Here is a 23,315-nt window from a genome sequence, read left to right on the forward strand (position 1 = left end):
CTTTATACATGCACAGAGCACATACCAATACGGGATGATCAAAAATGGCAGTGATGAAGAATACAACCAGATAAAAAACACGCATGCTCCGGAACCACCCAATGGAAAAATACTCCTAACTCTAAACCTACCCACCCACACCCAGAAGCCTGAAAAGGCAAGCGATCTACGATAGAATTCAAAGCTACTGACTGCTCTGTCTGTGTTTTCTTTCCCTCCCCCCAGTTAGTAAAAAAGTAGAATGACCTTGTGGAAAAAAAACAATAAAGTCTCAGCAAAAAAGTATTTACATTCCATCAACTAATAAACAAGAACCAAAATAATGTTATCTCTTAGAGAAAAACCAGCGCCATCTTTAAGTTTAATATTAATTCCCTAAAAAAGCTTTAAATTCAATTATAAAATGTTATAATAAAACAGAAAAAATACATAAAAAGCCCTATTAGTAGGAAAAAACTACCAATTAGCTGATTAAAAAAGAAACAAACCAAGTATTAAATTAAAGGAACAAATCCCCTTATCTTCTTCTCTCAGTCGTAGAATGTTCAGAGATCATTTAGACAGATGTACTTAAGCCATAAATCTTTCCAAAGGAAAACCAACAGTATGCAATAGTGAACAACTCTCCTTGTCTTCTTTAATTAGTCTCTCAATGAAATATACAAATGACCTTCATAAATCTTCTTCCCAAAATGCGAATAATATACAGATAGCCAAACAGCCTTTCAGATAGATCATTCAACAGCAGCATCAGTAACAGCGACGGGTATAGCCTGAACAAAGTCCAGTGCAGCTTTTGGATCAAAAAAAGTACGAGGAGAATTAGAAAGGAAAACTTTAATTCTTGTCGGGTATCTCAAAGATGGAAAACATTTTTTTTCTCATATGCTTGTTTCATTACCAGGGCAAATTTTGATCTTTGTTCCATTATCTCTCTTGGATAATCTTCATAAAAGTGGAGCTCAGATTCCATAGATCTAAAAACTGTTTTCTTGCCTGTCGCATTATTTGATCTTTAATTTTAAAGTGATGAAAGCAAACCAGAACAGATCTTGGTTTACTAGAATCCTTCAATTTTGAGATAAACGCCCTTTCTATAGCAGGCGGCTTTGATAGAATGGTAGGAAATAAAGTGTGGTAAGCAGTTAAATCTCCATCTTCAGCTCCTTCTTGCAGCCCAACAATTCCCATATTCTTTCGTCGAGACCTAGTTTCCAGGTCTATAATCTTATTTTGATATCTTTCCAAACGAGTTGTAGCTTCAGACAACTTTTGCTTAGTTATCTTCAATTCCTCTTCATGTGAAATAACTTGAGTTTCCAGGTCTTTAAGTTTTCCCAGAAATAACTATTCTTTTCCAGTTGGTCTTTAATTGATCCATTCTGATCCTTAATTGAATTCAGTGTCCGAACGATATCTTCAGCCCACGATGGCATTTCATCAGATCTTTCCTTTTGCACCTTTCCTTTCCCATAACCTTTATCACTAGGTTCAGGTAAATTCTTCCCACTTCTTGTAGACATAGACATATTGTTCGCCCTCAAGAATCAGCAAGTAAAAATTTTAAATTCAAAGCTTAAACTAGGGGGAGAGAAAGAAACTAAGAGCAGCACAAAAATACTGCTACTCCATTTGCAGACAGGGCGGGCCTCCTAATACAAATGTCAAACAGCAGGCCTAGCACTGGTCCCTGTAGCATATCACTGGTAGCAGGCCTCCAATATGACTAACAATCCTGCGTTACCAGACTCTGTCTCTTTCTATCAAGCCAACGGGAGAGTTTACCCTGAATCCCGTGAATCCTTACATTACAAAATAGACTTGTGGGCCTTGCTAAAATGTATACTGTTCTGTTATCAATGTGCTGTTACCTGTTCAAAAAAAACTGAATAAAAACAGATCCTATACTGCAGAATCCCCTGCAGTAACATTCCCAAAGCTGATGTTAGGTTGTACAGCCTGTAGTTCCCTGGCTTACCTTTGCAGCCCTTCTGAAATAAAAGGGCACTGCTCATCACCCTCCAGTCTTCTGGTACCTCATCAATGATGCAAGTATCTCTGTCAGGGACCCAGTATTTTTTTCTCTCTGGCTTCCCACAATGTCCTGGAATTTATTTGATCAGACCCTGAGGATTTATCCACCAGCTCCTCCTCTGCTGAAGTATGGATATGCTCCAACACATTACTATATTTCTCAATTCCTTTGCTTCCATTACCTTCTCCAGGAGGTATCAGATGAGATTTATTCATTGAACACCTCAACCATCTCTTAGAGCTCCAAACACAACCACATTGATCCTCACAATCTATTTATTCCCTAGTTAATCTTTTACTCTTAATATACTTGCAGAATTTCTTACCAGACTCCGTTACCTTATCTGACAAAGCTATCATATGCCCACTTGTCCTCCTGGTTTCCCTCTTAAAGGTACTCATAGCTCCAGGTGACCCAGCCACCTGACACACATTATACACTGCCATATGTGTAAGTGAAAAATTTATCAACCAATACACAGAGTTAAACTCTTACATTATCAAATTCGCATACACATTAATCTATTTCAAAATGCTGAGTTTTGGAATTACAAAATGAAATTAATCCACACGTTCTAACCCACAGAATGTCCTCTGTTTCAATAAACCAGTTAACTAGACGACGACAACCTGCAACATTAAACTTTACTTAGCATTGCTCCACTCCAGCCAGACCAGACTCCATTGCCACCCGTCCCTCACCTCCGCCCATCCCCTCCGCACAGTCCCAATCCCTCTACCTCCCCTCCCATTTCCAACCCCTCTTCCTCACCCTTCCCCCCTCCATCAGGTCCCGACCCTCCTGCCATTCCTCCCCTCCGCATGGTCCTCACACACTCCATCTCCCAACCTCTCCCTTCCCCACAGTCCCAACCCCTCAACTCCCATTCCCACCCCCCGTGCAGTCCCAATCCCTCTACCTCCCCTCCAATTTCCAACCCCTCTTCCTCACCCTCCCCCTTCCATCGGGTCCCGACCCTAACATCACCTTCCCCGCAAACCTTCTCTGCCTGTCCCCGGACGATCTTCCAATCCCAATCCCAGCAACCAGTCGTTGCCAACACCTGCTGAGTCGTTAACAACCATCACCCCCGCTGGTTTCTTTTGCTCGCTCACCCTGACTACTTGTTCGGGCTCCAGCCAAACGCCGGCTAACTCCCCTCGGCCGTCAGTGGGCTCCTTCACCTCCTCCTCATCCGCCATCTTCGTCCCTCGTCGCCGATTCACGGAAATTTTGCAGCTGCGGCCGTCGACGTTCTACGGCAACTCACAGGAAGCGAGGCTGCGGTGTCTAACGCCACCTCTCGGCGCTCGTCGGCATCAACTCAAAACACCACGGCCAGGCTCACTGCCAGCCGATTTGTATCATTTCTCTGAGCTCGGAGTAGAAAAGCAACAGTTTACGGGTAATGAAAATCTGACCTATAGGCAGAAAAGGCTGGAGATACTTAGTAAGTCGAGTAGCATTTGTGGAGTGCGAGGAATGGTTGCCGTTTCATGTTCTTCCAGCAGAAGAGTTACTGTTTCAGGTTAATGACCCTTCATCGGAGCTAAATCTGCGGCTTGTTGATCTGGTTGTTGAGAGGTTTTCCAAGGGTATGCTGCAAAGAGAATAGAGCCGCTGTTTTATAGCTGTCGTGACAACAGTTCAGTCCTGACCTCAGGAGCTGTTCGAATGGAGTTTGCACATTCTCCTTGAGTTATGGGTTTCCTCCGATTGCTCCGGTTTCCTCCAACATTCCAAAGACACTGTAGTGTGGTCCGTACGTTCACTGTAAAATGTCTTTAGTATGTAAGTAGATGGTAAATTTGTTGGGAAAATAGCTTAACAGAAAAAAACAGTGAAGAATATACCATACTGTACTAAGTAGCCAGGATCCTGCATCCTAACCCACCTCTAATTCATTGAGGTACAGCGTGAAATGGTCCTTCAAACCACGCTGCCCAACAACTCCTGACTTAACCCTAGACTAACCACGGGACAATTTACAATGGCTAATTAACCTACCAACTAGTAGGTCTTTGAACTTTTGGAGGAAACCAGAGAACCTGCAGGAAAACCATACAGCCACGTGGAGAAGGTACAGGCAGTGGCAGGAATTGAACCTGGGTCTTCATGGCAAATAGTGTGCAAGATCGATAAAAGTGAATTTAAATTGTATTGAGGTATTACCAGGGATAACATTGAGTAATTTGGAAAATCTGCTCTTCTGACACCACCAAAGTCCCAGAGTTAAGTTGACTTACAAGACACAGCTGTGTAGGTTATGAGGAAGCTTCGCGGTAAAATATGGGCAGCTTAATTCAATGGAGTTGAGATATAAGACACACAATGCTGGAGGAACTCAGCAGGCCAGGCAGCATCTGTGGAAAATGTTTTGGGCTGAGATGCTTCATCACGAACATAGTGTTGAAAAAATGCTGTCACCACTTCAGTAGAAAAATAGAAAACGGAATATTTTTAAAAATAGAGCGGTAGAGTTATACACATGAAGATTAGATTAGATTATGAGAACACTCAGTCCTCGCTTATTGTCATTTAGAAATGCATGCATTAAAAAATGATACAATGTTCCTCCAGAAAGATATCACAGAAACACAGGTCAAACCAAGACTAAAACTGACAAAACCACATAACTATAACATATAGTTACAACAGTGCAAAGCAGTACCATAATTTAATAAAGAGCAGACCATGGGCATGGTAAAAAAAAGTCTCAAGTCCTGATAGCCCCATCATCTCACACAGACTGTAGACCAACTCTGAGTCCGTCTGAAAACTTCGAACATCCCACTAGCCCTCCAACACTGAGCACCGAGCACCATCTCTGCCGAGCGCTTCGACCCCACCCCAGCCACCGAGCAACAAGCAAAGCCAAGGTCTCGGGGCCTTCCCCTCTGGAGATTCTGGATCACACAGTAGCAGCGGCAGTGAAGCAGGCATTTCAGAAGTTTCACCAGATGTTCCTCCGTGCTCTCACGTCTGTCTCCATCAAATCAGGACTGTGCCAGGCACCCTACATACAGATAACAGATACCATCACCGGAGTGGCTGCTGCACGCTGTGTCACGCCGCCGTCTTCTCCTCCCTCCTAATTCCTCTGCCAACCAAGATAACTACTTGAGCTGGTCCTATTTGCCTGCATATTCCTTTAAACATTTCCTATCATATCTAAGTATCTTTCAAAGTTGTAATTGTAACTGCCCCTATCACTTTCTCTGGCAGTTTGTCTCATATACCCAGCTCCCTCCGCGTGGAAAAGTTGCCCCTCAGATGCCCTTTAAATGTTGGCTTGCTCAACACTTTTTGCATCATCCTGCTGTTCTGAATTTGTCAATATATTTATTGTTGTATTTATTCTGACTGTGTGTACCGCTGCTCAGTGACCCTCATGCCAGCAAGGACTTTCTTCGCACCCAGTCTGTATGACAATAAGCTAATCTAATCACCTTAAAACAATATCTTTAGATTTAAATGGAAAAAAAATGTCTGTGATATACACCTCTACAAAGTCACCCCCTCAGCCTCCTGCTCTCCAGCCTATCAAGTTTCTCTTTGCAGCTCAAAGTCGTTACTTGTAGTAGCATCCTGGTGAATTGGTTCAGCACCCTTCCAAGCTTCATGATATTCTTGTTATCGTTTGGCAGCCGGAGCTCTGCACAGTACTCCAAGTAGTCGTCTCACCAGTGGCTTGTACAGTTGTAACATGACGACTAATTCTTGCACTCAGTGCCCTGACAGAGAAAGAGAGATGTACCCCCAAACATGGTTACAGATTGAAAGTGTTGGTATTTACAGTGACCCATGTGGTCTTATACAAAAATCACCGAAAATTACCACTGATATCTCACAACTCCAGCTTTGATATTGACCTCCAGTGGATCCTCTGTGGAGTTTGTACATACTCCTGGTGTCCTGTTTCCTCCCCTCATATCCCAAAGATGTGCTGATCGTAGGTTAATTGGATGTTGTAAGGTGTACTTCGGCGTAAGTGGGTCATAGGAGAACGAGCAGATGTAACCCAGCGAGCTATACCCTACAATATCTATCAGTGGATTGTGAACTTCCCAACAGGAAGGCTGGGCTCCTACTGGTCTAATCCAATGTCTAAAAGCACAGGCTCTCCCCAGGGCTGTGTTCTTTCAAAGGTGCATTTAATTTCCAACCTTGTGCCCAAAGATCCCTGGTCTCTGGGCAGACAGCCTTAGATCTTCCATCTCCTGCGACACACCAATCTCCTGCCAGGACACCAACCTTTGACCTGCCCGTTTCTAGAGCCACGAGATCTTGGCCCTCTGAAGGTGAACTGAGCTCTTGAGCCGAGCCCTTAGCATGCCAGTCGTGAGACCCCAAGAGCGGGTCCCATTCCCACAAAGAACCGTAGTCAGCGTGTAACTCCAGGTCAGGGTCTTCAAAAGAAACCTGAAAGGAAAAAATAGAGATATTAAAGATGAAAATAGAGCTGTTTCCGAAGATGCAAGCAAAGGATTTGCTGTTAGGTGCCATTAATCCTCCTAAACTCCTTCACCCCTCCTGTTCTTACTTTATACAAATGACTGTACCTCCCCAGGCAAATCCTTTCAACCCTGAAGTTGGTAGATGACACGGCTGTCGTTGGTCTAATCTCTATTAAAAAGGGGTCGGTCGTCTTGCAGTATGATGGAGCTTAATGCTATTAAGGCAGTGAAAATTAGATTTACTTATGCTGGCAACACCTATCAGCCCACCCCCCCCCCCACCCCCTGGAAATTAATGGTCGGGCTGTGTGCGTGATTGAGTCATTCAAATTCCTGGGGACTACCGTTACCAATACATTGAAGTGGGGCAAGCACGTTATGCTCATCACCAGGAAAGCCCAGCAGAGATGGTTCTTCTGATGCCAGCTTAGGAAACGTAACATCTCAGGGTGTATCCTGATGAATTTTTACTCAGCCATCAGTGAGAATGTTGTGACTGCTTCTGTCACCATTTGATTTCCTGCCACCTCCTCCCTCTCCAAGTCCACATTGCAGCAAGTGGTTCACCCAGCAGAGAAGATCATTGGCTATCAGCTACCAACATGAGAAGACCTGCTCATCGCCAAAGTGAAGAAAAGAGTGGAAAAAATCACTGCTGACCCCACCCACCCTAGCAGTCATCTATTCACCAAATTGCCATCAGAGAGACGCTACGAGTCCATCACCACCAGGACTACATGTCACCTCCGAAGCTTCTTTCCTGTAGCTCTCCAGCTTCTCAACAAAACTCACTCATGTGTAATACCCTCACTGTCCCTGCACAATATCCGTTAAATGATCTTTGCTCATCTCCTTGTTCATTTTTTTAAATTTAATTTTTTATTTAATCTGTTCATCAAGAGTCATAGAAAATTACAACACAGAAACAGGCCTTTTGGACCATCTAATCTGTGCTGCACTTATTTATACCGCTACTCTCACCAGCCTGCACTGGAATCATAGCCCTTCATGCATTTACCATCCATGTACCTATCCAAACTTCTCTTAAACTTTGAAGTCAAGCTTACATGAACCACATGTGTTGGCAGCTCCTTCCACATTCTTGTCACCCTCTGAGTGAAGAAGTTTCCCCTCATGTTCTCCTTAAACTTTTCACCTTTCATCCTTAACCCATGACCTCTGGTTGTAGTCCCACCCAACCTCAGTGAAAAAGTTGCTTGCATTTACCCTATCTGTACCCCTCATAATTTAGTATATCTCTATCAAATCCCCTCTTAATCTTCTATGTTTCAAGGAATACAGTCCTAACCTATTCAATCTTTCCATTCAACTCAGGTCCTCCAGACTTGGAAACATCCCTGTAAATTTTCTCTGCACTCTTTCAACCTTATTTATATCTTTCCTATAGGTAGGTGACCAAAACTGCACACAATACTCCAAATTAGGCTTCACCAATGTCTTATACAACTTCAACATAACATCTCATCTCCTGTACTCAGTATTTTGATTTATGAAGGCTAATGTGCCAAAAGCTTTCTTTGTGACCCTATCTACCTGTGACTCAACTTTCAACAAATTATAGATCTGTATTCCCGGCAACACACATCGAAGTAGCTGGTGAACGCAACAGGCCAGGCAGTATCTCTAGGAAGAGGTACAGTCGATGTTTCAGGCCGAGACCCTTCGTCAGGACTAACTGAAGGAAGAGTTAGTAAGATTTGAAAGTGGGAGGGAGGGGGGAGATCCAAAATGATAGGAGAAGACAGGAGGGGGAGGGATAGAGCCAAGAGCTGGACAGGTGATAGGCAAAGGGGATATGAGAGGATCATGGGACAGGAGGTCCGGGGAGAAAGACGGGGGTGGGGTGGGGAACCCAGAGGATGGGCAAGGAGTATAGTCAGAGGGACAGAGGGAGAAAAAGGAGAGTGAGAGAAAGAAAGAATGTGTGTATAAAAATAAATAACGGATGGGGTACGAGGGGGAGGTGGGGCATTAGCGGAAGTTAGAGAAGTCAATGTTCATGCCAACAGATTGGAGGCTACCCAGACAGAATATAAGGTGTTGTTCCTCCAACCTGGGTGTGGCTTCATCTCTACAGTAGAGGAGGCCGTGGATAGACATGTCAGAATGGGAATGGGATGTGGAATTAAAATGTGTGGCCACTGGGACATCCTGCTTTCTCTGGCGGACAGAGCGTAGGTGTTCAGCAAAGCGGTCTCCCAGTCTGCGTCGGGTCTCACCAATATATAGAAGGCCACATCAGGAGCACTGGACGCAGTATATCACCCCAGCCGACTCACAGGTGAAGTGTCGCCTCACCTGGGGCCCTGAATGGTGGTAAGGGAGGAAGTGTAAGGGCATGTGTAGCACTTGTTCCGCTTACAAGGATAAGTGCCAGGAGGGAGATCAGTGGGGAGGGATGTCTACTATAAGCCTACTGACTCTCACAGCTACCTGGACTATTCCTCTTCTCACCCTGTCTCTTGCAAAAATGCCATCCCCTTCTCGCAATTCGTCCGTCTCCGCCGCATCTGCTCTCAGGATGAAGCTTTTCATTCCAGGATGAGGGAGATGTCCTCCTTTTTTAAAGAAAGGGGCTTCCCTTCCTCCACCATCAACTCTGCTCTCAAACGCACCTCCTCCATTTCACGCACATCTGCTCTCACTCCATCCTCCCGCCTCCCCACTAAGAATAGGGTTCCCCTGGTCCTCACCTACCACCCCACCAGCCTCCGGGTCCAACATATTATTCTCCGTAACTTCCGCCACCTCTAACGGGATCCCACCACTAAGCACATCTTTCCCTCCCCCCCCCCCCCGCTTTTTGCAGGGATCGCTCCCTACGCGATTCCCTTGTCCATTTGTCCCCCCCCCCATCCCTCCCCACTGATCTTCCTCCTGGCACTTATCCTTGTAAGCAGAACAAGTGCTACATATGCCCTTACACTTCCTCCCTTACCACCATTCAGGGCCCCAGACAGTCCTTCCAGGTGAGGCAACACTTCACCTGTGAGTCAGCTGGGGTGATACACTGCATCCGGTGCTCCCGATGTGGCCTTCTATATATTGGCGAGACCCGACTCAGACTGGGAGACCGCTTTGCTGAACACCTACGCTCTGTCTGCCAGAGAAAGCAGGATGTCCCAGTGGCCACACATTTTAATTCCACATCCTATTCCCATTCTGACACGTCTATCCACGGCCTCCTCTACCGTAAAGATGAAGCCACAATCAGGTCGGAGGAACAACACCTTATATTCCGTTTGGGTAGCCTCCAATCTGATGGCATGAACATTGACTTCTCTAACTTCCGCTAATGCCCCACTTCCCCCTCGTACCCCATCCGTTATTTATTTTTATACACACATTCTTTCTTTCTCTCACTCTCCTTTTTCTCCCTCTGTCCCTCTGACTATACCCCTTGCCCATCCTCTGGGTCCCCCCCCTTGTCTTTCTCCCCGGACCTCCTGTCCCATGATCCTCTCATATCCCCTTTGCCAATCACCTGTCCAGCACTTGGCTCCATCCCTCCCCCTCCTGTCTTCTCCTATCATTTTGGATCTCCCCCTCCCCCTCCCACTTTCAAATCTTACTAACTCTTCCTTCAGTTAGTCCTGACGAAGGGTCTCGGCCTGAAACGTCGACTGTACCTCTTCCTAGAGATGCTGCCTGGCCTGCTGCGTTCACCAGCAACTTTGATGTGTGTTGCTTGAATTTCCAGCATCTGCAGAATTCCTGTTGTCTGTATTCCCCGATCCTTTTGTTCTACCACACTCCTCAGTGCCCTACTATTCGTTGTGTAAGTCCTACCCTGATTTGTCCTCCCAAAGAGCAACACCTCACACTCATCTGCATTAAATTCCATCTGCCATTTTTCAGCCCATTTTTCCATCTGGTCCAGATCCTGCTGCAAGCCCTGATAGTCTTCCTTGCTGTTCACTACGCTCCCAATGTTGGTGTCATTCGCAACTTTGCTGATCGAGTTAACCATATTATCATCCAAATCGTTGATCTAGATGACAAACAACAATGGACCCAGCACCAATCCCTGCAACACACCACTGGACACAAGTGTCCGGTCAGAGAGGCAACCGTCTACTACCACTCTCTGGCTTCTCTCACAAAGCCAATTTACTGCCTTACCTTGAATGCCGAGCGACTGAACCTTCTTGAACAAATTCCCATGTGAGACCTTGTTAATTGCCTTGTTAAAGACCACGTAGACAACATTGGTAACTTCCTCAAAAAACTCTATAAGATTAGTTAGACATGACCTACCATGCATAAAGCTATGCTGACTATCCTTAATCAGTCCATGTCTATCCAAATACTTAGAATACCTCCCAATAACTTTCCCACCATTGATGTCAGGCTTACCAGCCTAAATTTCCTGGTTTATTTTTAGAGCTTTTCTTAAACAGGAGACAACATTGGCTTTCCTCCAATCCTCTGGTACCTCACCTGTTACGAAGAATGATTTAAATATCTCTGCTAGTGCCTGGGCAATTTCTTCAGATGCCCCCCACAGTGTCCGAGGGAACACCTTGCAAGCCCTGGGGATTTATCCATCCTGAATCACATCAGGACAGCAAACAGTTCTTCCTCTGTAATCTGTGTAGAGTCCATGAAGTTGATGCCGTTTTGCCTCAATTCTACAGACTCTGTGTCTGTATTCTACTGAGATGCAAAAAATTTATTTAAGATTCCCCGACCTCCCCCCGCCATCTCTTTTGGCTCCACACTTGGATTACCATTCTGATCTTCCAGTGGACCAGTTTTGTTCCTTGCAATCCCTTTGTTCTTAACGTATCTGTAGAATCCCTGAGGATTCTCCTTCATCTTGTCTACTTGGGCAACCTCATGCCGCCTTTTAGCCATCCTGATTTCTTTCTTAAGTTTCTCCTGCATTCCATGTACTCGATAAACACCCCAATTGTTGCTACCTGCCTATACTTGCTATACACACTTTTTTTCTTAACCAAGACCTCAATAATTCTTTAAAACCAACACCTTGTAGCGATGTGCTACACACAGAGCTAGAAATAATGACACGCAGTCTGTAAGTTGCACTCGAGACTAGTTTATTCAAACTGTGGCATTGGCTTTTATGCAGTTCCGTTCCCACCCTCTCCGGGCGGAAATCACATCCGAGGTGCATTACAAAAGACTCTTCCTGCGAGCGGGCTTTCTCCCCTTGCTGGTGAAGAAGAAGGCCCAGCACCATTCTGCTGACACGCACACCATTTTGTGAGCTGGTTCGCCTGTGTAGAAAGCAGGTCGCCACATAACCCCCTCCCAGAGCCAGCGATACACCCCCCCAATGTCCACAGTCTGGATCAGTCTCTGTTTGGGAGGTCTACCTCTGTGCCACGGTGCCTGAACCTCGACCGGCTGTGCCAAGTTCACATGGGCCAGTTTGAGTCGGTCCACCGTGAAAACCTCCTCTCTCCCCCCAATGTCCAGAACGTACATGGACCCATTGTTCCTGATCATCTTGAACGGCCCCTCGTACGGCCGCTGTAGCAGTTCCCAGTGTGCGCCCCTTCGTACAAAGACAAACTTATAGTTCTGCAGGTCGGGATCTGTCCGTGCTGTGAAATCGGTCCGGGGGCCAGGTTACCAAGCCTCTTGCGTAGTCTGTTCAGGACTGCAGGTTCCTCCTCTTGCCCCCTCGGGGCTGGTATGAATTCTCCTGGGATGACCAGGGGTGCGCCGTACACCAGCTTGGCCGACGAGGTGTGCAGATTCTCTTTGGGCACTGTGCGGATTCCAAGCAGGACCCAGGGAAGCTCATCAACCCAATTAGGCCCTTTCAGGCGGGCCATGAGAGCCGACTTCAAGTGACAGTGGAAACATTCCACTAGTCCGTTCGATTGTGGGTGGTAGGCAGTTGTGTGGTGTAGCTGTGTTCCCAACAGGCTGGAGGTGAACTGGGCGCCCCTGTCGGAGGTAATGTGGGCCGGTACCCCGAAGCGGGCTACCCAGGTTGCAATCAGTGCTCAGGCGCAGGAATTGGCGGTGGTGTCGGTGAGCGGGACCGCCTCTGGCCATCTCGTGAACCGGTCTACCATAGTTAGGAGGTACCGCGCTCCTCGCAACACTGGCAGGGGCCCCACGATATCCACATGAATGTGGTCGAACCTCTGGCGGGTGGGTTCGAACTGCTGCGGCGGGGCTTTGGTGTGCCGCTGCACCTTGGCTGTTTGGCACTGCGTGCACGTTTTGGCCCATTCACTGACCTGTTTGCGAAGTCCATGCCACACGAACTTGCTGGAGACCATCTGGATGGTTGTCCCGATAGATGGGTGTGCCAAGCTGTGTATGGAGTGGAAAACTCGCAGCCGCCAGGCTGCCAGGACAATGGGGCGAGGTTGGCCGGTAGCCAAGTCACACAGGAGGGTCCTCTCACCTGGGCCTACGAGGAAGTCTTGCAGCTGCAAACCCGAGACTGCGGTCCTGTAGCTGGGCATCTCGTCGTCTGCCTGCTGCGCCTCTGCCAGTGCTGCGTAGTCCACCCCCTGGGACAGGGCCTGGATAGCTGGTCTGGAGAGCGCATCTACCATGATGTTGTCCTTTCCCAAGACATGCTGGATGTTCGTCGTGTACTCGGAGATGTAGCACAAATGTCACTGCTGGCGGGCTGACCAGGGATCGGACACCTTCGTGAATGCAAAGGTCAACAGTTTGAGGTCCATGAACGCAGTGAAGGGCCTGCCTTCTAAGAAGTACCTGAAGTGCCGGATTGCCAGATATAGTGCCAACAGCTCCCGGTCGAAAGCACTGTATTTGAGTTCGGGTGGCCTGCTGAAGAACGCCAGGGGTTGGGGGTTGCCAGCACCCCTCGATGAGTTGCTCCAGCACCCCACCAATTGCTGTGTTGGATGCGTCCACTGTGAGGGCGGTTGGAACATCCGTTCTGGGGTGCACCAGCATCATGGCATCTGCCGAGGCTTCCTTGGCTTTAACGAAAACGGCCGCAGCCTCTTCGTCCCAAGCAATGTCCTTGTCTTTACCCGACATCAGGGTGAACAAAGGGCGCATGATACGGGCTGCTGAGGGGAGGAAGCAGTGGTAGAAGTTCACCATACCAACGAACTCCTGCAGGCCTTTGACTGTGTTGGGCCGGGCGAAGCGGCAGATCGCGTCTACCTTGGCGGGCAGAGCTATTGCCCCGCCTTTGGTAATCCTGTGGCCCAGGAAGTCGATGGTGTCGAGTCCGAACTGGCATTTGGCCGGGTTGATCGTGAGGCCGAAATCACTCAGGCGGGAGTAGAGCTGGCAGAGGTGGGACAGATGCTCCTGGCGACTACTGCTAGCTATGAGGATGTCATCCAAATAGATGAACGCAAAGTCCAGGTCGCGTCCCACCATATTCATTATTCGCTGGAACGTCTGTGCGGCATTCTTCAGGCCGAACGGCATTTGGAGGAATTCGAACAGGCCAAACGGGGTGATGAATGCTGTTTTGGGGATGTCTTCAGGGTGTACCAGAATTTAATGGTATCCCCGGACAAGGTCTACTTTGGAAAAGATGCTTGCCCCGTGCAGGTTTGCTGCGAAGTCCTGTATGTGTGGCACGGGGTAGCGGTCTGGAGTTGTAGCTTCATTCAGTCTGCGGTAGTCGCCGCACGGTCTCCAGCCCCGGGCTGCTATGGGCACCGTGTGCAGTGGGGAGGCCCATGGGCCGTCGGACCGCCGTATGATGCCCAATTCCTCCATCTTCTTGAACTCCTCCTTCACCAGGTGGAGCTTGTCTGGGGGGAGACTTCATGCGCAGGTGTGGAGGGGTGGTCCCTGGGTCGGAATGTGGTGCTGTACTCCGTGTCTGGGCATGGCTGCCGTGAACTACGGTGCCAGAACCGATGGAAAGTCCACCAGGATTCTGGTACATTCGTTGTCAGACAGCGTGATGGAGTCCAGGTGTGGGGCCGGCAACTTGGCTTCACCCAGGGAGAACATCTGGAAAGTCTTGGCATGGACCAGTCTTTTCCCTTGCAAGTCGACCAACAGGCTGTGAGTTCGCAAGAAGTCCGCCCCCAGGAGTGGTTGGGCCACGGCAGCCAGTGTGAAGTCCCACGTGAACCGGCTGGCGCCAAACTGTAGCCGCACCGTGCGGGTGCCATAGGTCCGTATCGTGCTGCCGTTTGCAGGCCTCAGGGTGAGCCTCGGCTCTCTGTTGCACGTGTCGTACCCCGTGGGGGTAAGACACTGATTTCTGCTCTGGTGTCAACCAAGAAGCGGCGTCCCGACTGTTTGTCCCAGATGTACAAGAGCCCAAGAGGCTGTCCTGGTGGCCAGCCACTTTAGCCATTAGTGGCAGCTGGCCCTGGCATTTCCCAGGAACTTGCAGGGCGGGCAACAACAGCGGGCTTCTGTGCCCCACCACTGGTGGTAGAAACACCACTGTTCATTGGCCTCCTCACTCCTGCCCCTGGATTGTGTGTGCTCCGTTGCTGGGGCTGGTCTGGCCTGCTGTTGGGCACACGGCTTGGTAATCTGCTCTCCCTCTTGGCTTTTCACAGCATGTCTGTCCGGGCCACCATCTTCCGGGGGTCACTGAAATCTGCGTCGGCCAGCAGCAGTTGTATATCCTCTGGCAGTTGTTCTAGGAACGCCTGCTCAAACATGAGGCAGGGCTTGTGTCCTTCAGCCAGGGCCAGCATTTCGTTCATTAATGCTGATGGCGGCCTGTCTCCCAAACCGTCCAGGTGCAGCAAGCGGACACCTCCCTCACGCCTTGAGAGGCCAAAGGTCCCTATGAGCAGTGCTTTGAATGCTGCATATTTGCCTTCTTCCGGGGGTGACTATATGAAATCCTCAACCTGGGCAGCTGTCTCCTGGTCAAGGGAGCTCACCACATAATAGTAATGCGTGGAATCAGAAGATATCTGCCAAATCTGGAACTGGGCTTCTGCTTGGTCAAACTACACGCGTGGTCACAGCGTCCAGAAAGTTGATAGATAGATACATACTTTATTGATCCCGAGGGAAATTGGGTTTCATTACAGTTGCACCAACCAAGAATAGAGTACAAATACAGCAATATGAAACCATAAATAATTAAATTATAATATGTAAATTATGCCAGATGGAAATAAGTCCAGGACCAGCCTATTGGCTCAGGGTGTCTGACCCTCCAAGGCAGGAGTTGTGAAGTTTGATGGCCATAGGCAGGAATGACTTCCTATGTCACTCAGTGTTGCATCTCGGTGTAATGAGTCTCTGGCTAAATGTACTCCTGTGCCCAACCAGTACATTATGTAGAGGATGGGAGACATTGTCCAAGATGGCATGCAACTTGGACAGCATCCTCTTTTCAGACACCACCGTGAGAGAGTCCAGTTCCATCCCCACAACATCACTGGCCTTACGAATGAGTTTGTTGATTCTGTTGGTGTCTGCTACCCTCAGCCTGCTGCCCCAGCACATAACAGCAAACATGATAACACTGGCCACCACAGACTCGTAGAACATCCTCAACATCGTCCGACAGATGTTAAAGGACCTCACTTCATTTTATTTGCGAAAACCTGCACCATTAGTTTCAAAGTAAATATGCTAAAAAATGTTGGCAGTTTTAGCGAAACTGCGTGAACAGATGAAGAGTCGATCATCTTTGGTCCAAATCCTGTTTGAACCGTCGGGGTCACCAATGTAGCGATGTGCTACACACAGAGCTAGAAATAACGACACGCAGTCTATAAGTTGCACTCGAGACTAGTTTATTCAAACTTCGCAGCACTGGCTTTTACGCAGTTCCGATCCCGCCCTCTCCGGGTGGAAATGACACCAGAGGTGCATTACAAAAATCTCTTCCTGCGCATAGGCTTTCTCCTCTTGCTGGTGAAGAAGAAGGCCCAGCGCCATTTTGGGGGGCGGTTTGCCTGCGTAGAAAGTGGGTTGCTACAACCTATTATATTTACCTTTTATTCTGACATGCACATACTGGTTTTGTACTCTCAAAATTTCACTTTTGAAGCCCTCCCATTACCATATACACCTCTGCCAGAAAACATCCTGTCCCAGTCTATACCTGCTGATGCCATCAACAGTGGCCGTGTTCCAAATTAGAACCTCAACCTGTAGACTAGACTTAACTTTCAGCATATTTACTTTGAAACTAATGGTGTAGGTTTTCGCAAATCAAATGAAGTGAGGTATTTTATGTTTAATGAAACCTGTAACACATTTTAGTGAACTCCAAAACCAAAACATAAAAACACCCCAAAAATTCTTATGTAACAACATCATCACATCAGACCAGCCTCCTAAAGAGAAACTCCAGCTCAATGTCAGAGGTTGTGAACTATGTACATTTCTCTCAATTACACTCCCCTACACAAGCCCCCTCAGTATTCACTTAAACTGACATTGTGAGCCTATCTAGAGCTCAGACAAGCCAGCTAGTTCAGGTCCAATGTCCCTGGGTGGAGGAACAGCAGGTACCTTTGGCTTGTCTGGAGGTGCGTTGACACGCACAGGGTCACATTATGATGCCAGGGACATGACAGCAGAATACTTCAAATCTTAGTGGGCCTGTTTAAGGAAATCTACCAAAATACATTCAGGTTTGCCCCTCTTATCTATGACAAAAATATTTTCTCCCTGTTCAAAAACATGGAACAGGGCATCGTAAGGGGGCTGAAGGGGATGTTGGTATGCGTTATGAAAACAAATGAGGTGGAATGGAGGTCAACAAAAACCCAAGAGTGTTGTACACCATGGGAGGTAGGAATAGGTGAAAAGGAATTTAATTTACTGAGGAGGGTGGAATGCTGTTGAGAGCCTGACCAGACGGTTGTGGCGTCAGGAATGAAATCACCTGACACTAGTAACAGCTGCTGGTATACCAACTCAGCTGCGGACAACTGCAGGTCCTTTTTCAAAGCTGTTCTGAGCCCCAGCAAGACCCACGGGAGACGATCATGCCAACACTCATCGGTCAGGGAAGCCCTCAGAGCAGCCTTTAAGGAGCAGTGAAACTGCTCACATAGGCCATTGGACTGCGGGTGATTCACCGCGTTGTGATGTAGCCTAACACTAAAGTTCTGGGCCATCACAGCCCAGAGGTCTGAAATGAATTGGGGACCATGGTCAGAAGAAATATCAAATGGGGCACCAAACCGAGCAACCCAGGTGCTGATGAATGTCGAGCCACGTCTGTCGCCATTGTCGATGCTGGAGGCACAACCTCTGGCACCTGGTGGTGTGGTCCATCGTGGTAAGGAGGTGTGTGAAACCACGGGAGGGGAGAAAAGGACCAACTAGATCCTCATTGACATGGTCAAACCATCGCTCAGGAACCTCAAGAGGTGCCAACGTCCTTTCAGAGGCCGTGCCAAACAAACTTTAGTGCAAACATTGTGTGCATGAGCGGTTCAAGGTCAATGAATGCTGTGAAATGGTGACCCTCTGGAAGAGAACTAAAATGGTGGACAGCCAGATAGAGACCGAGAAGCTCACGGTCAAACATGCTGTACTTCCTTTCATAGGGGACTGAGCAGCTGGCTCAAGAAGACAAGCGGCTGCCACACGCCTCCAACCAATTGTTCGTGCACAGCACCCACAGTATAGTCTGAGGCATCGGTAGGGAGCAGATGCATCAGTCGGGCTGCGTTTGAACGAGCTCGTTTGGTGTCATCAAGTGGCCTGGTCATGTCCGCTGACCAGTCAAGCACGTGATCAAGGGTATTGTCTTTAAGCACACTATACAGGAAGAGCATACGTTCAGCAGTTTGCCGAATGAAGCGGTGATAGATATTCACCGTGCCTAAAAACTCCTGTCGCTTTTTAGTAGTATGAGGTGATGGGAAATTTATAATAACGTCTACCTTTGAAAGACTGAGAAAATCAATGGTTGACAACCCAAACTGGAATTTAGCAGGGTTAATAATCAACCCATGTTGGCTTAAACGCTTGAAAAATGTGCGGACATGAGATACGTGTTCAGACTTGGATGCACTGGGGCAAGTATGTCATGTGGGTAAACAAAAAGAACTTCTAACTCTTGGAGTCCATCAGCTATTTGAAAGTCTGTGCTGCATTTTTCAGTCTAAATGGCACGCACAGAAACTGAACAAGGCCAGACGGGGTTAACACAGCTGTAAACACGAGGAATTCTGCAGATGCTGGAATTTCAAGCAACACACATCAAAGTTGCTGGTGAACACAGCAGGCCAGGCAGCATCTCTAGGAAGAGGTACAGTCGACATTTCGGGCCGAGACCCTTTGTCAGGACTAACTGAAGGAAGAGCTAGTAAGAGATTTGAGAGGGGGAGGGGGAGATCCAAAATGATAGGAGAAGACAGGAGGGGGTGGGATGGAGCCAAGAGCTGAACAGGTGATAGGCAAAAGGGATATGAGAGGATCATGGGACAGGAGGCCCAGGGAGGAGGAAAAGGGGGAGGGGGGAAAAACCCAGAGGATGGGCAAGGGGTTTAGTCAGAGGGACAGAGGGAGAAAAAGGAGAGTGAGAGAAAGAAAGAATGTGTGTATAAAAATAAATAACGGATGGGGTATGAGGGGGAGGTGGGGCACTAGCAGAAGTTAGATGTTCATGCCATCAGGTTGGAGGCTACCCAGACGGAATATAAGGGGTTGTTCCTCCAACCTGAGTGTGGCTTCATCTTTACAGTAGAAGAGGCCGTGGATATACATATCAGAATGGGAATGGGTCTGTGATCTCCGTCCGCCAGAAAAAGCGGGATCTCCCAGTGGCCACACATTTTAATTCCACATCCCATTCCCATGTCCCATGATCCTCTCATATCCCTTTTGCCAATCACCTGTCCAGCTCTTGGCTCCATCCCTCCCCCTCCTGTCTTCTCTTATCATTTTGGATCTCCCCCTCCCCCTCTCAAATCTCTTACTAGCTCTTCCTTCAGTTAGTCCTGACGAAGGGTCTCGGCCCGAAATGTCGACTGTACCTCTTCCTAGAGATGCTGCCAGACCTGCTGCGTTCACCAGCAACTTTGATGTGTGTTGTTTATCACAGTTGTTTTGGGAATGTCCTCCAAGCACACAGGCACCTGAGGATAACCCTTCACTAGATCAATTTTGGAAAAAATTAACTTTCTGGTTAAACATGGAGTAAAGTCATAGATGTGTGGGACTGCATGACAATAGGGGGTGGTGGACTCGATAAAGCATTGGTGATCACCACATGGGCGGCAACCACCATTGGACTTGGGGACCGTGCGGAGGGGTGAACCCCAGGGGCTATTCGACCGGTGTATAATGCGAAGTCTCTCCATGTTGACAAACTCAGCCTTCGTGGTTGCCAGCTTTTCTGGGTCCAGTCTATGCGCACAGGCAAGGACTGGTGAGCCAGTTGTGGGAATGTGCACGACCCCATGTTTTATGACTGTAGTGGAGAATGTGGGCTTGCTAAGGTCTGGGAGTTCACCCAGCGGTCGAGTAAACTCACATGCAGAGGTGCATGTGCTTGACAGGGTCGTTGTGGGGAACTTACTGGGGGAGCTGGGTAACGACACAAAGTCCTTGACATCTTCCTGTGGCAGAGAATTCCACAGATTCACCACTCTCTGTGTGAAGAAGCTTTTCCTAATCTCGGTCCTAAAAGGCTTCCCATTGTTTCAGCTTGTCCCTGTCCCACTGAACTCATATCTACATGCCTCGACTCTGTTTTATTACCCCCACTCCTGGTTCAGTCCCTTCCTACCTACATCTGTGAAGCATCAAACACTCTCAATCTTTTCAATGCTTTCAAGTTCCCAGGAACCAAGCATCTTACTTTCACTATGGATGTTCAGTCCCTATCCACCTCCAACCCCCACCAGGAAGACCTCAATGCTCTCTGTTTCTTTCTGGACACCAGACCTAACCAATTCCCCTCAACCACCACTCTCCTCCATCTAGCAGAATGTCCTCACTCTCAATAATTTCTCCTTTGGCTCCTCCTATTTCCTTCAAACAAAAGGGGTAGCTATGGGCACCTGCATGGCTCCCAGCTATGCCTGCCCTTTTGTCAGCTACGTGGAATGGTTTATGCTCCAAGCCTACAATGGTGTAGTGCATTGGTGCTGCTTCCTGCATCCATGCAGAACTCATCAACTTCATAAACTTCACCTCCAACTTCCACTCTGCCCTCAAATTTACCTGGTTCATTTCTGACACCTTCCTCCCCTTTCTGTCTCTATCTCTGGAGACAGCTTATCTACTGATGTTTATTATAAATCCACTTGGACTATACCTCTTCCCATCCTGTTACTTCTAATAATGCTATCCCCTTCTCTCAATCCCTTGGACTCCACTGCATCTGCTCTCAGGGTGAGGCTTTTCATTCCAGAACGAAGGAGATGTCCTCCCTCTTCAAAGGAAGGGGCTTCCCTTCCAACACTATCACGCTGCCCTCAACTGTATCTCTTCCATTTCACACACATCTGCCCTGACCCCATCCTCCCGCCACCCAACAAGGGATAGGGTTCCTCTTGTCCTCACCTACCACCTGTCCAGCACATAATTCTCCGTAACTTCCACCATCTCCAAAGGGATCCCACCACCAAGCACATCTTTCCCTCCCCCCACTTTCTGCTTTCTGCAGGAATCACTCCCAATGCGACTCCCTGGTCCATTTATCCCTCCCCACTGATCTCCCTCCTGGGCCTTATCCTTGCAAGCAGAACAAGTGCAACACCTTCTCCCTCACTACCATTCAGGTCCTCAAACAGTCCTTTCAGGTGCGGTGAATCTTCACCTTTGAGTCTGGGGTTATCTACTGTATCTGATGCTCCCGGTGTGGCTTCCTGTACATTGATAAGACCCGATGCAGATTGGGAGACCACTTTGCCAAGCACCTACACTCCAGCCACTAGCAAAAGCAGATCTATCTCCCAGTGGCCACCCAATTTAATTCCATTTCCCATATCCATTCTGACATGTCAATCCATGACCTCTTCTACTTTCACAATGAAGCCACACTCAGGTTAGAGGAACACCTTATATTCCGTCTGGGTAGCCTCCAACCTGATGGCATGAACATCGATCTCTAAAACTTCCAGTAATGGCCCCTCCCCCTTCACCATTCCCCATCCCCTTTGCTGTCTCTCACCTTGTCTCCTTGCCTGCCCATCACCTCCCTCTGGTGCTCTTCCCTTTTTCTTTCTTCCACGGCCTTCTGTCCCCTCCTATTAGATTTCCCCTTCTCCAGCCCTGTATCTCTCTCACCAATCAACTTCCCAGCTCTTTACTTCACCTCTCCCCCTCCCAATTTCACCTATCACCTTGTGTTTCTCACTCCCCTCCCCTCACCTTCCAACTCTGACTCCTCATCTTTTATTCTTCAGTTTTGCCGAAGGGTCTCGGCCGAAATGTCAACTATACTCTTTTCTGTAGTTGCTGCCTGGCCTGCAGAGTTCCTCCAGCATTTTGTGTGTGTTGCTTGGATTTCCAACATCTGCAGATTTTCTCTTGTTTGCTGAGACCATTGCTTTATTATGTGAAATGCAGACTTACAGGACTCAGTATTTGGCTGACCTGGTTGAAGTGAGTGGGACAGAACAAAAGAAATCACCAAAGCCACAAGGCTGAAGGGAGAGCCAGAAAGCAAATCTGCTTGTAGCCCTGGATCACATCCAGTAAGAACTGACACAGGTCAGTCAGATGACCTTCAGCCAACAAAATAGAGACACCATAGATAAGGAAAAGAATAAGAATGGGGGATTTTGGGAGCGCAGACAGTGACCATCGCAGAAGTGGATGACCCCACATTGAAACATGAAGAAGACATTTGGATCAAGAAGAAGTCCTGGCCAGTGTAGACTCCTTTTCCTAGTCATTACCTTTTCTCACCATTGACTCTTCATAGAGAGTCAAAGCAACCTAGTGATTGTGCACACAGGTCACCAGTTGTGTAAATTCAAGTGCTTATGAACTGAGCCAATATAGGTACTTGTCAGTGAATTCAGATTCTCTCTGTGCCGAATTGGTCATCATTATTGAAGGGAAATCCTTGGAACACTACCATCCTGCCTACACTTGTTATACCTTTGCCTCTAACTTCTTAAGCTGAAGTTCTACAGTCAACTAAATGACTCCAAAAGACTCAGTACCTTTAGCCTTAACCTGTTCTCACCAAAGCTTGATCATCCTAACACCGGCCCAGTCACACAACGGCCACTTCGCTTACATCTCCTTTCTTTTTATTAGATCAAATAAGACTCACTTCCAAAAAGACCTGCTGTTTTAATAGATTTTTAAACTTACTTTCATAGGTACTGCAGCGGGGGCCCTCAACTCACAGGCAGGAGGGGCTATCCCCCACAGCTAGATGTTTCCTCTAGCTCAACCCAGGGTCATCTGGAGATTTGGAATCACACCTTCGTTACCTTTTTTTTTAATTATTTGCATTTCTTGGCTCTTATTTGTTCAGGGAGTAGATTGATTAAATTATATTCTGCAAATTTCAATGATATACTAACACATGGCTAAGGACAAAGTAAAATTCATTTCTTTTGATGTCAATCCAATCAAACGAAGTAAAATTCTATCAAAAATGAAAAAAGAACAAGCCCATGTAGTATATTTACAGGAAACTCACTTAAGTGATAATGAACATGGAAAACTGAAGAGAATGGGCTTCACTAATTTGTTTTCCTCCTCATATAAATCAGGACATAGAAGAGGAGATGCTATTCTCATCTCAAGCAAGCTAAATTTTGAAAAAGTATTCGAAATGGGAGATAAGGAGGGCAGATATATTCCGGTAATGGGGAATATAGATGGAAATCCAGTTACTTTATTGAATATATACGCACCCCCAGGAAGTTATATTAGTTTCTTCCAGAAAATTACTAATATTATGG

General features: G+C 47.5%; 1 protein-coding gene across 4 annotated transcripts in view; it reads right to left on the reverse strand.

The window, feature by feature from the left end:
- Nucleotides 1-3,283, reverse strand: part of ubr1 (ubiquitin protein ligase E3 component n-recognin 1) — a 288,023-nt gene extending 284,740 nt beyond the window's left edge. The window contains exon 1 of one of the 4 annotated variants that reach the window (XM_072264036.1): nucleotides 3,151-3,277. In XM_072264036.1, coding sequence (XP_072120137.1) covers nucleotides 3,151-3,237 — 87 coding nt within the window. In that variant the 5' untranslated portion in view covers nucleotides 3,238-3,277. Of the gene's footprint in view, nucleotides 1-3,150 lie in introns of all 4 variants that reach the window. The other 3 variants (XM_072264044.1, XM_072264054.1, XM_072264061.1) reach the window with 3 other exon arrangements.
- Nucleotides 3,284-23,315: the final 20,032 nt, after the last annotated feature.

Source organism: Mobula birostris, chromosome 1 (assembly GCF_030028105.1).
Source record: "Mobula birostris isolate sMobBir1 chromosome 1, sMobBir1.hap1, whole genome shotgun sequence".
Taxonomy (NCBI): Eukaryota; Metazoa; Chordata; class Chondrichthyes; order Myliobatiformes; family Myliobatidae; genus Mobula; species Mobula birostris.